The 17791-nt window shown below is 43.2% G+C and overlaps 1 protein-coding gene across 1 annotated transcript in view; it reads right to left on the reverse strand.

Moving 5' to 3' along the window:
* The window catches only part of MIGA1 (mitoguardin 1), a 151267-nt gene that overhangs the window by 14505 nt on the left and 118971 nt on the right, over positions 1–17791 (reverse strand). The window contains exons 10-13 of the mRNA XM_077450420.1: positions 15575–15647; positions 7438–7524; positions 4385–4483; positions 337–471 (exon numbers count right to left, since the gene is read on the reverse strand). Of these exons, the coding sequence (XP_077306546.1) occupies positions 337–471; positions 4385–4483; positions 7438–7524; positions 15575–15647 (394 nt within the window). The remainder of the gene's footprint in view (positions 1–336; positions 472–4384; positions 4484–7437; positions 7525–15574; positions 15648–17791) is intronic.

Raw genomic sequence — 17791 nt, forward strand, 5'->3', positions numbered from 1 at the left:
ACAAGACTTTACCAAACTAAATGTCAACTAGTTCACGTTTACATTTCCTTTAGGCAGCAAATGTTTGGACTGGTATCTAGCACCTTGCACGGTCTGCTGCCAGCATTGCCTTGTACACTTCTGAATCCCAGGCCTTAAATGCAGAGCTACAACCACTGAACAGCAGCCTATGTGCTGACAGCTCAGTGTTAGGTCCAAGCAAACAATAGAGGCGATAAGAAAGCTTCTTATCTCGTCTTATCTCCATCGTGACTTCCTTACTTGGCCAGGCAATGCCGCTATCAGTGATGATTTGCAGACCCCAATGATGAGCTCCTAAATTTGGCAACTACTCACTGTTTCTTTGAAGGAGGAGTTTAGCCAACGGTTTTTCACAACATTCTGTATTGATAAGGGTGGATTTTCCAGATCTTCTAAAGAATCTATCACAATAAAGTCCAGGAAAATGTCATAGAAGTTCATGTTTCTCACCTGCAGGCACATTGAACACATTAGTGGAATTTCACAACACTTTTGTTTTTCTTTTACAATTTTTACTTTTTTTACTTAAGAGAAAAAAAAAAAAAAAAATATGTTTAAAGTGAATGTATAGGCCAAAAAAGATATAATAAAGAGAACCTGTTCTCCACTTCATCTAAAACTAGTAAAGTTAATCCATACATGGATTGAAATGTGGCCGGTTTAGCAGGGATCGGGTGAATTTCGATCCATGTATGGGCATCCTGGTTGTACAGAAGTTGATCTATCGTACAACCACCCTGTTGAGTTTTTCCCAAGCGATCATTGCCGCCGGGCTATAGCTGACAACACTGATCATTATGTTCTCACAGTGGGGAAGGCTAGAGATGTACAGTGGTGTGAAAAAGTGTTTGCCCCCTTCCTCATTTCCTGTTCCTTTGCATGTTTGTCACACTTAAGTGTTTCGGAACATCAAACCAATTTAAACAATAGTCAAGGACAACACAAGTAAACACAAAATGCAATTTGTAAATGAAGGTGTTTATTATTAAAGGTGAAAAAAATCCAAACCATCATGGCCCTGTGTGAAAAAGTGATTGCCCCCCTTGATAAAACATACTATAACTGTGGTTGTCCACACCTGAGTTCAATTTCTCTAGCCACACCCAGGCCTGATTATTGCCACACCTGTTCACAATCAAGGCATCACTTAAATAGGAGCTGCTTGACACAGTAAGGTCCACCAGAAGATCCTTAAAAGCTACACATCATGCCGAGACCCAAAGAAATTCAGGAACAATTGAGAAAGAAAGTAATTGAGATCTATCAGTCTGGAAAGGGTTATAAAGCCATTTCCAAAGCTTTGGGAATCCAGCGAACCACAGTGAGAGCCATTATCCACAAATGGCGAAGACATGGAACAGTGGTGAACCTTCCCAGGAGTGGCCGGCCGCCCAAAATTACCCCAAGAGCACAGCGACGACTCATCCAAGAGGTCACAAAAGACCCCACAACAACGTCCAAGGAACTGCAGGCCTCACTTGCCTCAGTTAAGGTCAGCGTTCATGCCTCCACCATTAGGAAAAGACTGGGCAAAAATGGCCTGCATGGCAGAGTTCCAAGGAGAAAACCACTGCTGAGCAAAAAGAACATCAAAGCTCGTCTCAATTTCTCCACAACACATCTTGATGATCCCCAAGACTTTTGGGACAACATTCTGTGGACCGATGAGACAAAAGTGGAACTCTTTGGAAGGTGTGTGTCCAACTATATCTGGCGTAGAAGGAACACTGCATTTCATAAAAAGAACATTATACCAACAGTAAAATATGGTGGTGGTAGTGTGATGGTCTGGGGCTGTTTTGCTGCTTCAGGACCTGGAAGACTTGCCGTGATAAAAGGAACTATGAATTCTGCTGTCTACCAAGAGATCCTGAAGGAGAATGTCCGAACATCTGTTCGTGTACTCAAGCTGAAACGAACTTGGGTTCTGCAGCAGGACAATGATCCTAAACACACCAGCAAGTCCACCACCGAATGGCTGAAGAAAAACAAAATGAAGACTTTGGAGTGGCCTAGCCAAAGTCCTGACCTGAATCCTATTGAGATGTTGTGGTATGACCTTAAAAAGGCCGTTCATGCTCGAAAACCCTCTAATGTAACTGAATTAGGACAATTCTGCAAAGATGAGTGGGCCAAAATTCCTCCAGGACGCTGTAAAACCCTCATTGCACGTTATCGCAAACGCTTGGTTGCAGTTGTTGCTGCTAAGGGTGGCCCAACCAGTTATTAGGTTTAGGGGGCAATCACTTTTTCACACAGGGCCATGATGGTTTGGATTTTTTTTCACCTTTAATAATAAACACCTTCATTTACAAATTGCATTTTGTGTTTACTTGTGTTGTCCTTGACTATTGTTTAAATTGGTTTGATGTTCCGAAACACTTAAGTGTGACAAACATGCAAAGGAACAGGAAATGAGGAAGGGGGCAAACACTTTTTCACACCACTGTATATTTCCACTTTAATGTAATAAAAGCATAAAAGGTAAAGTCCATGCAAAAACTAAAATCCCTGCATCTATACCTACCACGGATCTAACACTAACCTCTCTATCCCTGTAAAAAAAAAAGATGAGTATACATACCTTTTTGGAAGCCGATCTGACCCGTTCTCCAGTGGCGGAAGCTCCGTAGAGGACACGGCGGACAACGGCTGTGAAATGAATGGGAAGTGACGTCACCCATAGAGTTACTATGGGGCTTCTGTTGTGGTCCATCTCCTCTGCACCCACCTCTACAGTGAAGCAGTGACTGACAGCTCACCGTGGGATCCGGTCAGATCGGCTTCCAAAAAGGTATGTATACTCTTTTTTTTTTTTTTACAGGGATAGAGAGATTAGCGTTAGATACGTGGTGGCTATAAATGCAGGGATTTTTGTTTTTGGACTTCAACTTTAAGGCTTGGGTTGGAAGGGCAGTCTCTGCCACTCTATTAATGGCTTGCAGTGCCTCCTACTGACTGTACCAACATCTGTAGTCTGGAATCATGTTATCCACTGCTCATAGAGTGTGTTCTCTCCTTGGGGTTGCTCCGTTAGGTGTGGCTGGACCCAATCCCCTCTCAGCTGAGGTTTTTACCATAGACATACACAACTTCATAGCTCAAATCACCCAGTTTGGTCCCACATCCTTTCCTGTAGATTCTAAATCTGATTTCCTTGTGGCCTTAGCAGATTCAGAGTCATTGGCTGCAGACTCTAATCCTTGACTGTTAAGCTTACCCCTGAGGAGTCAGTATCTTACTCCCAATTTAAAGGTGACCATTTCAGCTGTTACTGATGCAGTGCATGCTTCTCTAAATAGAAGAATGGCCTGTTGCTTCTACCAGTGCTGTTTCCTATCTTGGGTCATTTAAAACGCATAAGGCTGCAAGACCTTCTTCCTTTATGCCAACTTTTTTTCAATGGAGATTTGCAGGATTACGATCCTTTGGGCCCCAGTTTTCTGGTGTTTTTCTTGGGCCTCTTATGCCGCGTACACACGATCGGACATTCAGACAACAAAATCCATGGGATTTTTTCTGACGGATGTTGGCTCAAACTTGTCTTGCATTCACACGGTCACACAATGTCGGAAATTCCAAACATCAAGAACGTGGTGAAGTGCGACGAGCTGAGAAAATTGAAGTTCAATAGCCGGTGTGGCTCTTCTTCTCAATTCCGAGCATGCGTAGAACTTTGTGCTTCGGAATTGTGTATACACGATCGGAATTTCCGACAATGGATTTTCTCAGATTTTGTGTGTCGAAAATTTCCGATGGAGCCTACACACGGTCAGAATTTCTGACAAAAAGCTCCCATCGAACATTTTCCGTCGGAAAATCCAACCGTGTGTACGTGGCATAAGTGTTTGTTTACTGTGTCGCCCACCGTTCATTTGGTCTGCTTTTGGGTGACCAAAAGCAAAAGACTTTCTATGGCCCTCAATGAACCAAAAAACAAAACAAAAAAAAAAAACTTTTTGTAGGAACGGTAAAATAATTTTATTTGAGTCAATTGAGGTGCACAGGTCCCATCGCTCCGTTTCTGATCTTGCTTTTGGTTCTGCCTTGCCACAAAACTGAGGCATGCTGGTAGTACGGTAGGAGGCGTTATCTCAGATGGGCCTGCAGTTTTTTTTGTTTTCCAGCATCCAATCCCTTTGTGGATGGCAGTATATTCTGGTTAAAGACTTCCTATGTTCCTCAAAGGACTCCAAGAAAAGTTTTTTTTTTTCTTCTGGCGAGTATAAAATTAAATTTTAATGATAAAAAGGTGAGCTTTTTTGAAATCTTGTACTGTTTGTGCATACATATAAATGTACAGAGTTCACATTAAATAATATAATATATTATATATATCCACAGAAGAGGATGTAGTACTTACCCCCCGAGAGAACAGCTCAGTCTCTGTAGGTACCCATGTTTCTGGCTGCTCCAGGAATTGCATCATCTCATCATAGGAGTCTTGAAACTTTTTAGGATTCTAAGCATAAAATTTGAATCCGATTAGTTTTTGTAAAGAATACTAGTAACTGTATTTTTTCTGCTTAAAGTGATATTTAAAAAATAAATAAAAATTAAGCTTTAATAACATGCATATACTTATCGCCACTGTGCAGCTCGTTTCGCACAGAGTGTCCCCGAACGTGCTCTTCTGGAGGCTCTCGTGGCTCCTCCCCGCATCAGATAACCCCCTCGGAGAAGCGCTCTCCCAAGGGGGGGGGGGTTACCTTGCGGCCCCGCCCCGCTCCCTGGGTCACTGGATTTGATTGACAGCAGCGGGAGCCAATGGCTGCGCTGCTATCAATCTATCCAATCAAAGCCGGGACTCTGTGGACCCCGCTGAAGATGAAGGGGCTCAGGTAAGTAAAAAAGGGGGGCTGGGGCCGGTCACTGGCAGGTGTTTTTTCACCTTAATGCATTAAGGTGAAAAAAACACAAACCTTTACAACTCCTTTAAGGGTTTTACTGAGAGTAACACACACTTTCCCTGTGAACTTGCTCTGACATCCATGGGTACCCCTACCATCAACTGATAACCAGCTGCAGGATATACAGAAGCAAGAGAATGAAATTATTCTTTATTAAACAGCCCACAGAAATGGTTATGGAATCTCTTTTCAGCTGTTACTAATTAAGTAAAGCTTCATCCCAAATCTGTTCTGTTTATTGTTGTTAATCTATTGTTAGTTTTGCATAGGGAGAAAGGTTAGAGCCTATACCAAGTTTTATTGCTGTACATGGAACCTCAATTTCAGCCAGTGTCATAAACATGTCGAAAATGTAAAATTAGTTCAGATACAGGCAACAAAATTGGTTAACGTTTTGAGGGAAAAACATATCAGGAGAGACTGCCGACCTGAAAGGAGAAGTACAACCAAAGCTCGTTTGGCTGTACTTCGCCTGTGGATCACAGGAGTGCAGTTCATTCTGTACTCCTGTGATCCCTTTTCAGCAGACACCGGGCTGAAGCCTGCTGTCGGCTGACGTCACAGAGCCTATCCAGGCTCGGGCAAGATTGCGACAATGAAGTCAGGATCCACCCACATGCCTGGACTCTCAGAGCTTGAGATCCTGAGTCGGCCGCTCCGCCCCCTCCACAGCCCCAGCAACCCAGTGAGCGCAAGGGGGGAGCAGAGCAGAGAGTGGTGACTGACAGTCACCAGTTCCCTGCTCACAGAACCCAGATAATCAAGCGATCGGCGGTGTTCTCAGCCTTCAAGCTGGCAGGGGACAGATGCAGCATTGGACCAATCCTGCATCCACCTAAGTATGATTCCAAAATATGATGAAAAAGAAAAAGAATGATTCCAAAATATATATTAGAGATAGAGATAGATATCTCTGTCTCTTGACATCTGCGCTATAGCCAAATGATGGCCACAGCGCGGACCTACATTTCCGGGAGGCCATCATAAGACGGCCTCCCCTGTGCACGCTCCCTGCATGTGCACAGCACGCGCGTGGGGTGTGCTGTGATCACCGAGTCACTAAGACTCGGGTGATCACCAATCCTAATAAGGGGTCGGTCCTGGCCCCTTACCATGGGATCAGCTGTCAGCCAATGACAGCCGATCACATGATGTAAACAAAAGCTTGGTAATAGTTTTTTTTTTCTCCTCACGCTGAAAAAAAAGCCGATCACCGGCTCATCTGCAAGGGACATCGGTCTTCGGACATCGGTCCCGAAGAGGAAAAGGCAATTATGCCTCATCTTTGCACACCAGTATCCCCTGCCAGTGCCACCTGCCATTGCCACTTGCCAGTGCCACCTATCAATGCCCATGAGTGCAGTGCCACCTATCAATGCCCACCAGTGGTGCCAGTGCCACCTAGCAGTGGTGCCCATCAGTGTAACCGATCAGTGTCCATCACTGTCACCTATCTGTGCCCATCAGTGCCGCCTCATCGGCATACATCAATGAACAAGAAAAAATTACATTTTTTAAAATTTTATATATTTTTTTTTTTTACAAATTCGTTGTTTACATTTTTTTTTTAACAAAAAATAAAAACCGCAGAGGTGATCAAATACCACCAAAAGAAAGCTCTATAAGTGGGGAAAAAAATCATAAAAATTTAATTTGAGTACAGTGTTGTATGACCATGCAATTGTCATTCTAAGTGTGACAGCGCTGAAAGCTGAAATTGGTCTGGACAGGAGGGGGGTTTAAGTGCCCAATAAGCAAGTGGTTAATGTATAACTACCAAGTCAAAACTTTTTTTTTTAGGTTCTGAATTGAGCGGAGAAGGATTAGAACCCTGTCAGCTTTTATTGCTGTCTGTGCCAATGTTAGAGATTTTCACCCTTTCGATTTGTCCTGATTACCATTATCATTAAAAGTGAAAGTAAAAGAAAATCCCCAAATTTGGGCTGTCCACAGAAAAGTAATAGAGGGGAAATCTTCCAATGGAGACACTAGTTATGGTGACCTGGGAGTCATAAGTTAGTTTGCAGCGATTTCCTCTCACTTCCCGTTTGGCTATTGGACAGGATTTGATGGCAAAAACAAACTCAGACAGGGGTTATAATCCTCCCTTGCTCTATCCAAAAAAAAAAAAAAAAAAAGTTTTGGTTATAGTTCTACTTTAGGTTTAGCCTTTAGGAACATAGAGAAAGAGGGCATAATGGGGAGATTCAGCCTGGTGTACCTCACTACATAGCCGATAAAGATTTGTATCCACAGATGACGGTGAGTTTCCGGCCTGATTTCGAATGGATTTATACAAGAAGTGTGGAGTCACTTGAGCCAGAGAAGCGTTGGTTTCAGCTCTGAAGGGTCCATGCGGTAGAGCAGCTATCTTACCTTATCCTTAAATTCTTAAACAATGTTCTTCCCTCCAGCTCATTATAAATTACTCCCATGTAATTAGGTGACTAGCGAGTCTCAACTGAACGCAGAAACAAGAGGAGGACAGAAGGACAGAAGGACTTACCTTTTTTGCTCGGACAATAAGCGTAGACAGAATTTTTCTACCAGCTTCAACCAAAAACTTCCTGTTGTCAGTTTTTGAAAGGATCATCTGAAAATAAAAAGACAAGAGGATTATGTTGTTTTAAACCTTTCATGACTAAGCCTATTTTTGGCATTCGGTGTTTTCTAGCAAAAAATATGGATTTTAACTTGTAAATTACTTGGAACCCCCAAACATTATATATATTTTTTTAGCAGAGACTCTAGAGAATAAAATTGTTGCAATATTTTATGTCACACGGTATTTGCGCAGCGGTGTTCTAGACGCAACTTTTTGGGAAAAGGGACACAGTAAAAAAAAATGAAACAGTAAAATTAGCCCAATTTTTTTGCATAATGTGAAAGATAATGTTACGTCGAGTAAATAGATACCAAACATGTCACACTTTATAATTGCACACACTCGTGGAATGACGACAAACTACGGTACCTAAAAATCTCAGTAGGCGACGTTTTAAATTTTTTTTTTCGGTTACCAGGTTAGAGTTACAGAGGAGGTCTAGTGCTAGAATCATTGCTCTCGCTCTGACTATCGCGGCGATACCTCACATGTGTGATTTGAACACCGTTTACATACGCGGGTGCGACTTTTTGATCACTTTTATTGCTGTCACAAGGAATGTAAACATCCCTTGTGACAGTAATAGGTGGTGACAGGTACTCTTTATGGAGGGATCGGGGGGCCTAAAAGACCCCCGATCCCTCCTTTACACTTCAAACTTCTCAGATCGCCATTTTCGGCGATTCCGAATACTGTATTTTTTTTAAAATCCGGCGCCATTGGCAGCCAAGTAAACGGGAAGTGACGTTATGACGTCGCTTCCGTGTTTACCATTAGGAGACTGGAATGAAGCCGCTTATGGCTTCATTCCAGTGCCTCCCCAGCCGCCAAAAGCGGCGGATCGTGCATTGGTGCTCAATCGGGAGCACCGGGAAGAGCGGTGGGAGGGGGGGGGGGGGGCGGCTTTTAGCCGCATCGGTTGTTATGGCTGGAAAGCCGATCGCCCGCTCTGAAAATGGTACAGGGATGATGCCTGCAGGTAGGGGCATCATCCCGGTATAACCCCTGGAAGCCGAGCACGCACATCTGCGTACGCTCGGCAAGGGGTTAAACGGGTTTTGCTTTTTTCTGGAGGAGGACCCGTTCTTTGAAGAACATGTCCCAGTGTTCCATACCTTGTCACATATCCATGTAAATTATGGTGGCTCTTTGACCTCATAATGGGTTACTTATGGGCTTAAGTCTGACAGCATTTAATCTTATGTAACCCATATTATATGCCGAGATGGACCAAAGAAAATCATTGTACCATTTTTGTACTTATCTGTTCTTTTGAAAACTTCAATAAAAAATTATTGAAAAGAAAAAGATAAGAAGTGAGGAGCAGACTGCCAATGTCCTTCCAAAATCAGGCAGACCAGATATAAATAGAAGTGGAATGTCGCCCTTCTGTGCCATAATGTCTCTCACATGGTAATCAAATTACAATCCAATTTGCGCGGCACAATGGTTTTCCCAATGAACTTGACTTTGACCAGATGAAATGCAGGGATTTACCATGACACAGAGTAGGCGTGTTTCTATAGGTGGCAGAGGAAGAGACAGATTTTCCCTTTATACTTATTGGCCAGAAATGTCCTTTCTATGATTGGTAAGAATAATTATCTTATACCAATTTATTTACAGGTTATCGCAATATTCTAAGCCAGGGTAGAACCAGGAGAATATTATTTTTTTCTTAAGAGTGCCAAAAGTTGTGTGCCTGCATGAAACTGAACTCCGGCCTCAGCTGTTCGAAAAAAAATCTGTCAGAGATATCCTGTAAAATAAATGTATTATCAGCAAGGGATACATTTCTGCTGCCGGGCTGCTCATAACCTGCAGTTTTGCGGCAGCCTAAGTGCCCGTTCACACTACCGCGACTTGTCAGGCGACTTAGCCGCCTGAAAAGTCACGCTCCGTTCTGTACTATGGAACCGTTCTAATAGTCGCTCCGACTTAGTAAAAGGTTCCTGTACTATTTTTGGGGCGACTTCAGATGACTTGCATTGACTTCTATACAGTAGTCGTTTTGAAGTCGCTGCTGAAGTCGTGTGCAGGTCGCGTCTGTGAGTCGCGCTGCAAGTCGTGTCGCCCCTGTGTGAACGGGCACTAAGGCTGCTGTGGTGCTTTACGTTTGGATGATCTCCAGTGTTATCAAGTGGATATGTGCGGTTTGTTTCGAATTCAAATTCGCACACATTTTTCGTTATTTGGAAATTTGGATGCATCTGAATTTCTGAATTACAATTGTAACAAGTTCAAACGAAAACGAAACAATAGAATTTCAGACAAAATTCGAATTGTTTTGAAATCTAATTGCAGTTTCCAAAGAGAATAAAATAGAGTAGAAAATAAAGGAATAGAATAGAGTAAAACAGAACAGAATACAAAACAAACGAATAGAAAAAACATAGAATAGAAAATAAAAAAATTGAAAAGAATAAACACAATATAACCGGTTTCCAAATTTTAAATAGAATAAATTTGAGTTTGGTTGGAACAGAAAAGAATAGAAAATAAAAGAATAGACTAGAATAGAAAAAAACAACAGAATAGAAATAAATAATAGAATAGAATGAACAATAGAAAAGAATATAACAGTTTTCCAAATTTCAAATAGAATAAATTTGAATTTGGTTGGAAAAGAAAAGAATAGAATATAATAGAAAATAATAAAACAGACTAGAATAGAAAAAAACACAATAGAATAGAAAAAAAATATAACTTCCAAAATTAAAATTTTCTAAACTAGAATAAATTTGAGTTAGAACTGAATTCAGTTCAAATTCAATTCAAACGGAATTTGTTTCAAACACAATTTAAACTGATTCAAATTTTCCGAATTCAGTCGAATTAGGTTTAACTAAGCCGAATTGGGAAAATGTTAATCTATTCCAAGTCGAATAAACAAAACAAATTCCCGAAAATTAATTAAATAAATGTAACTATACGAATTTATGTAAATACTGAATCCACACACACATTTTTTTTGTACTGCACATGGCTATTATCAAGCCCCTTCCTTGGTTGTTAAAGACACCTATCCCATCAGCTTCTGGATGGACCCCAGGGGGTGTCATCAGCATGCATATGACATGGGTTGTGGGCGTTACATGCAGCAGTGGTATAGGAGTTCCCTGCTCTGCTATGACCCCCAAAGCTACAGCTAAAAAAAAAGCCCCCCCCCACCCCCGACACTCTCTGGCCATGCTAGTCTAACTAAAACTGAGATTTACGAGAAATGCGTTGTGCAGGGAAAATACGTAGCCGGTCACAATGAATCCTCCTACCAGTACCCAAATAGCAGAATAATACGAGGAGCATCTCATAACGTGACAGGCTGAAAAAATTAGCTTTTCTTGCAAAAGGAGAGATATATTGTAACAAACCTTTTTATGGAGTTCCCAGATAAGATCCCTTTCACACTGGGGTGGCGGGTCCATTGGCAGTAAAGCACGCCAGTTTTAGCAACGCTTTACCGTCGTTTTAAGGCCGCTAGTGGGGCACTTTTAACCCCCGCTAGTGGCCAAAGAAAGGGTTTAAATGCGCCCATATTGCGGCGCTTCCAAAGCACTTTTTGTGCGCTTTGCAATCGCTGCCCCTTCATTTCAATGGGGAGGGGCAGTGTAGGAGCACTGTATACAGCGTTCCTACACCGCCCGAAATATGCTGCTCGCAGACATTTTTTTCCCGCCACGCAAGCGCACCCACCAGTGTGAAAGCACTCGGACTCTCACACTGGGGAGGCATGAGAGGAGCTTTACAGGCGCGATTTTTAGAGCTAAAATGCCTGAAAAGCACTTGTGAAAAGGGGCCTAACTAAAAGCGATTGAGAGGCTCATAGTGTGTGCCTATGCTTGAGCTTAAAATATATTTTATTTCACAATTCAGCCGACAGGGTACAGATTTATTAATATTAGGGCCAATTCACACCAGTGCGCTGATCTGCGTTTTAGAACAGCTGTAAAACGCCAATCGATGGAAGGACATCTGAAAAACAATCATTTCCAATGTGCCCTATTCACACCACACCGCTGTGCCTGCAGGTCAACAGATGTCAAAATATATTTCAACGAATGTCAGCACACGTTAAAGCGAAACGTACATGCTTTTTCCATACATTTTAGCGCAAGTCAGTGTGAACTGGCCCTTACATAGAGGGTTGCTGTTAGTAAAGGGAACCTGTGCTTAGAGAAATACGGAGGCCTCAGTTACTAATCTCACCTTCCAAAAATGCTACTTTCTTGGCTATCATGCTACTCTATTGGCTTCAAAATTTGCCCACCTGGATTAAGTATGCAGAAAGAGTTTGCTCTTTGCTGGCTGCAGTCTTTTTCACATATTGGATTTGAAGGATAAGCATAACTTAACATAACTGAAGCATAGATAAGGACGACAGCCCTGGAGCGTGCAGCTTCTAGAACAAGTCGGCAAGGGCAGTTCAAATTCCTTTTAAATACTGAAACAAGGGGAGTATAACCTTTTTTCAGGTTTTACTTGTGTCCCCATCAAAGAGATAAACATGACTTCCTGTCCTGGTGCCACCCTGTGGTTAGGTTGTTACAGTGTCATTGAAACAGGAAGTGCATGAAAAATCTCCCTTAGGCCTGGTTCACACCTATGCATTTTTTAGTGTGTTTTCAGTTTTGCATAAACACACTACATGGTACTACATGGTTTCCTATGGATGTAGTGCACATGTGTGAATTTTATGGAAAGGGCCTGGGATGTTTTTTCTGGTTTTTGGTTCCATAGACTTCAATGGATCAAAAATGCGTATTGAAAAAACGCAAAGCACAACTGGAACATGCAACCTGCATTAGGTGTGAACTGGGCCTAAAGGGACGCAGACAGCACTCTAAAGCCCCACACACACTATCAGATTTTCTGCTGATTTTTGCCTTCAGATTTACCAAAACCATGTAGTGGAAGGGCCTGCCTGATTGCATACACATTGAAACTCCTAAGGTTTGACCTCATATTCAGAGGCGGCTCTCTAATTAGGCAGTTTAGGCGTTTGCAATCCGAGGGGCCTCGCAAAAGCCTAATTTGCCCATAGCTCAACATCCCTGGGATCGTCACGCAACTTGTACCACCATGTCCCAATCTGGAGTGCTGGCGAATCAGAGTCCCGGAATGCCCGCGGGATGCCTTGGTTCCCATGAGCAGCGCTTTGTATGACAGCCGAAAAGTGCCATCTTTCCCTGGCTGACATTCACATACGGAGCTCTGCGCGCTGACCCCGCCCCCTCCTCCACCTGCTGTGATGTTTTCCTGGACACAGAGGAGGAGGCGGGGAGGAAGGACAGCCACGCAGCTCTGCCGGGACAGCGCTGATCTGAGGTCTTTTTTAATAGACTAAAAGTGAGACTTACGGGGGGGGGGGGGTAAACATGCATTACACTTGGATTTGTTTGTATATCCACTTTGAGAGGATATATGGGCACTTTAGGATTGTAGAAGACTTGGTGCTTCAAGGGGGGATGGATATGAAATCCACTCCCCTCACCCCCCAGCACAAGTCTTTCCCCTTCCCAAGGAACCACCCCCTGCAAGTGTTCGATGGATGCTGCAGCAAAGTGAGTTTTCTTGTCATTACCAATCTCTGACCATCTCCTGTTTGTATATCTGCAACCTCTGACCATCTACTGTTTTTACCTCTGCAATCTCCGACCGTCTCCCATTTGTATCTCTGCAATCTCTGACCATCTCCCGTTTTTATCTCTGCGACCTCTGACCATCTCCTGTTTTTTACCTCTGCAATCACTGACCATCTCCTGTTTCTATGTCTGCAACCTCTGACCATCTCTTGTATCATGTCTGCAGTCTCTGACCATCTTTTGTATCAAGTCTGCAGTCTCTGACCATCTTTTGTATCAAGTCTGCAGTCTCTGACCATCTCTTGCATCAAGTCTGCAGTCTCTGACCATCTCTTGCATCAAGTCTGCAGTCTCTGACCATCTCTTGCATCAAGTCTGCAGTCTCTGACCATCTCTTGCATCATGTCTGCAGTCTCTGACCATCTCTTGCATCATGTCTGCAGTCTCTGACCATCTCTTGCATCATGTCTGCAGTCTCTGACCATCTCTTGCATCATGTCTGCAGTCTCTGACCATCTCTTGCATCATGTCTGCAGTCTCTGACCATCTCTTGTATCATGTCCGCAGTTTCTGACCATCTCTTGTATCATGTCCGCAGTTTCTGACCATCTATTGTATAATTTCTGCAGTCTCTAACCATCTCTTGTATCATGTCTGCAGTCTCTGACCATCTCTTGTATCATGTCTGCAGTCTCTGACCATCTCTTCTATCATGTCCCCAGTTTCTGACCATCTATTGTATAATTTCTGCAGTCTCTAACCATCTCTTGTATCATGTCTGCAGTCTCTGACCATCTCTTGTATCATGTCTGCAGTCTCTGACCATCTCTTGTATCTTGTCCACAGTTTCTGACCACCTATTGTATAATTTCCGCAGTCTCTGACCATCTCTTGAATCATGTCTGCACAGTCTCTGACCATCATCTTTATTGTGGATTCTGCAGAGGAGTCAAGAGCTGGAGCGCTGCTAGGATAGGGGTCACAAGAGGAGTTTGACTTGTGTAGACTGTGTAGAGGATAATAGAGGATGAAACTAGAGCCACCAAGCCGGAGCCCAGAGAGGACCGTCTGGCTGAGCCCTGCACCGGTGAACCTGAGAGGACGTCGGTGACAGGATAGTCTGATGAGGGTCAGTGATGTAAGGTGGAGTGAATACAGTAAGGTAAGGAGGCACTGATATAAAGGTTCCCCCTTATATTAGTAACCTCCCCTTCACCTTAGTGTATTAACTCTGTGGTCTGTGGTCACCAGCGTATCCCCCACATTGGCGTTCTCATTTTAAATGCAAGTTGGAACTCCAGGGACCCTGATAAAAAGGGGAACTCTGATGTAAATAGGAATGCTGTTCACTCTGATATAAGGTGATCTCTGGTCACCAGAGCCCACCGTACTTTAAAGTTCCCCCTTACTCCAGTCTGCAGCATTCCCCTTACATCAAATTTCCCCTTGCACTGTAAGGGGGAATCTTGTTGCAGACTCTGATGTACGGTGGAACTCTGTGCTGGGTTATATTAACCTGAGCTTCATGTGAATGAAGAAATATGATTTTTGACTTTTATTCTACTACTACACATTACTAGTAGCAGCTGCGCAAATTGTATTTATATTTGTGTGCATGTAATATATATATGTTTAATGATTTTGCTAGAGAAAATTCTAGAAACTGTGAAATTATAGTTCATAGCGTTTAAGGCTCTTATTATATGCAATCTATACAGTTAATTTTTATTGCTTGAATTATTTTTCCCATTATGGGCGTGAGTGGGGCCTCATGTCAAGGTTTTGCCTAAGGCCTCACAAAGCCTAGAGCCGCCTCTGCTCATATTATATGGTTTTGGTAAATCTGCAGAAAATCTGATAGTGTGTAACCATTAACCATTCCTCATTCTATTCAAATCAACAGCTACAAGTGATGTTGGAATTAAAGTGTTTGTTACCCCAACAGTTCATATTCCTGATATGTGGCTGCTGTACAATGTACTTATAGGAGAAAATATCCTGTTCTCTTTCTATTGCTCCCTTTATACAAAATCCTTGCCATTCCTGGTAGTCCCCTTGCTTTCCTATCAAAAACTCACCACACTAAGCAGGAGAGCACACCGTGGTCAATTTCCTAGCTATGCTAGGAACTCAACATGCTCTCCTCCAATGATCAGACTTGTCCTGACAAGCCCCCCACTGCACAGCCATTCACTGGGAAGTTCTGTGTGCTGCTGGTTCTCCTCCCCCGGCTCTTATGCAGCTGAGAACAGAGGGAATGTGATCACAAAAAAAAAAAAAAAAAAAAAAAGGGGGGGGGAGAAAAAGGGTTTTTACATCTATAAAATGTTTTGCTTTTCATTTCTACTTTACAATAAATGGGTTGCTTTACCAGGTGATCATTCACAATCGTTTTAAACAAGCTTCTGAGTTTCACAAACACATCAGATACAAATCTTGTTTAAATGCCATTTTACCTGGAAGGCCTGACGGATGCAGTGGAGCTTAGCAAGAAAGTCACTGTCCCCTCCACATTCCAGCAGTTCTGTCCTGCAAGAATTATTTTCATAAATTATAAAATCTGATCATATATATTGCTATTTCTTCTTTCCCTCCATACATTTACATCACAGCTGGCACAATGCAGTTGACTATGACCATTATTTAAAAAAATAGGCTAGAGATGTAGTGGGACGATAACATGGGAGGAGCGTCACCAAGTCAAAAGATGTCACAGGCCCCAGAAGGCTGCGGGACCATTCACTGCGAGTGGCTCGCGCATGCACAGTGGGAAGCCAACTGTGAAGCCACAAGCAGTCACAGCTGGCTTCCTTTAGTAAACATGCTGGTGGTGATCCGAAGAACCAGTTCGGGTGAGAGTGGTGCTGGATCCTTGGACAGATAAGCAACCTTTTTTTTTTTTTTTTTTTCAGCAACTACAGTATTTGTAGCTGCCGTCTTTTCAATTTTTTTTGTCAAGACTGAAAATCCTCTTTAACCACTTACTCACCAGCCTGCAACAGGTACATGTACATCATTTTTATGCAATAGCCAGTGGGGGGAGCCAAACCATGGGTTCGGCGGACACCCGCGATCGCTCCCCAGAGAGGTAGAACGGCAGTCTGACTATGTAAACAAGGCAGATCGCTATTCTGACAGGGATGAAAGCAGGAATACAGATCTCTGTGTTTATCCAGTGAGTACACCCCCCACACAGTTAGAAAGCATCCCTTAATCCTTTGATCGCCCCTGGTGTTAACCCCTTACCTGCTAGTGTCATTAGTACAATAACAGTAATTACTGTAATGTCACTGGTCCCCAAAGTGTCAGTTAGGTGTGCGATTTGCCTGCCACAATGTCGTAGTCCCGCTAAAAATCACTGATCGCCATTATTAGATTAAAAAAAAATATATAAAAAAAAATGTAAAGTGCAATAAAAATATTCCATAGCTTGTAGACGTGATCATTTTTGAACAAACCAATCAATATGCGCTTATTGCGATTTTTTTTTTTACCAAAAACACGTAGCTGAATACATATTGGCCTAAATTGATGAAGAAATTAGATTTTTTTATTTGATGAGTTTTATAGCAGAAAGTAAAAAATATATATATATAAAAAAAAAAAAAATGAACGCTCTTTTTTTGTTTCTAGTGCAAAACATAAAAACTGCAGAGGTGATCAAATACCACCAAAAGAAAGCTACATTAAGACATAATTTTTTTGGGTACAGCGTTGCATGACGGCACACTTGTCAGTTAACCACTTGCCGCCCGCCCTATAGACAATTGACAGTGGCAAAGTGGTTTCATAATCCTGATCGGACGTCATATGACGTGATCAGGATTATGAGCCGCGGCGCGCATCGCGGCGATCGTTGTTGCAGGGTTTCAGTCTGACACCCAGCAACTACGATCTCGGTAAAGAGTCTCCGACGGAGACTCTTTACCACGTGATCAGCCGTGTCCAATCACGGCTGATTACAGTGTAAATAGGAAGAGCCGGTGATCGGCTTTTCCTCACTCACGACTGTCAGACGCGAGTAGAGGAGAGCCGATCGGCTGCTCCTCTGACAGGGGGGGTCTGTGCTGATTATCAGCACAGCCCCCCCGAGGATGCCCACACTGGACCACCAGGGACGCCACCAGACCACCAGGGATGCCCAGAATAAGGTAATCCTCCCTAGACCACCAAGGATGCCAGTCAGCACAATGGATGCCAATCAGTGCCCATAATGGATGCCAATCAGTGCCCACAATGGGCATCACTGATTGGCATGCATTATTGTTTGGCACTGATTGGCATCCATTAGTACAGTATAACACCAATGCCGCCTATGAGTGCCCACCTGTGCCGCCTATGAGTGCCCACCTGTGCCGCCTATGAGTGCCCACCTGTGCCGCCTATGAGTGCCCACCCATGCCCATCTGTGCCGCCTATCCATGCCCATCTGTGCCGCCTATCCATGCCCATCTGTGCCGCCCATCCATGCCAATCCGTGCCAGCTATCAGTGCCAATTTGTGCCAGCTATCAGTGTCCGTGTCGCCCATCCGTGCCACCTATCAGTGCCACATATCAGTGTCCATCAATGCCACCTCATCAGTGCCACTTCATTGGTGCCACATCATTGGTGCCCATCAGTGCCGCCTTATCAGTGCCCATCAGTGTAGCCCCATCAGTGCCCATCAGTGAA

Source organism: Lithobates pipiens, unplaced genomic scaffold (assembly GCF_037356315.1).
Source record: "Lithobates pipiens isolate NorthernLeopardFrog02 unplaced genomic scaffold, aLitPip1_a1.2 Scaffold_23, whole genome shotgun sequence".
NCBI lineage: Eukaryota > Metazoa > Chordata > Amphibia > Anura > Ranidae > Lithobates > Lithobates pipiens.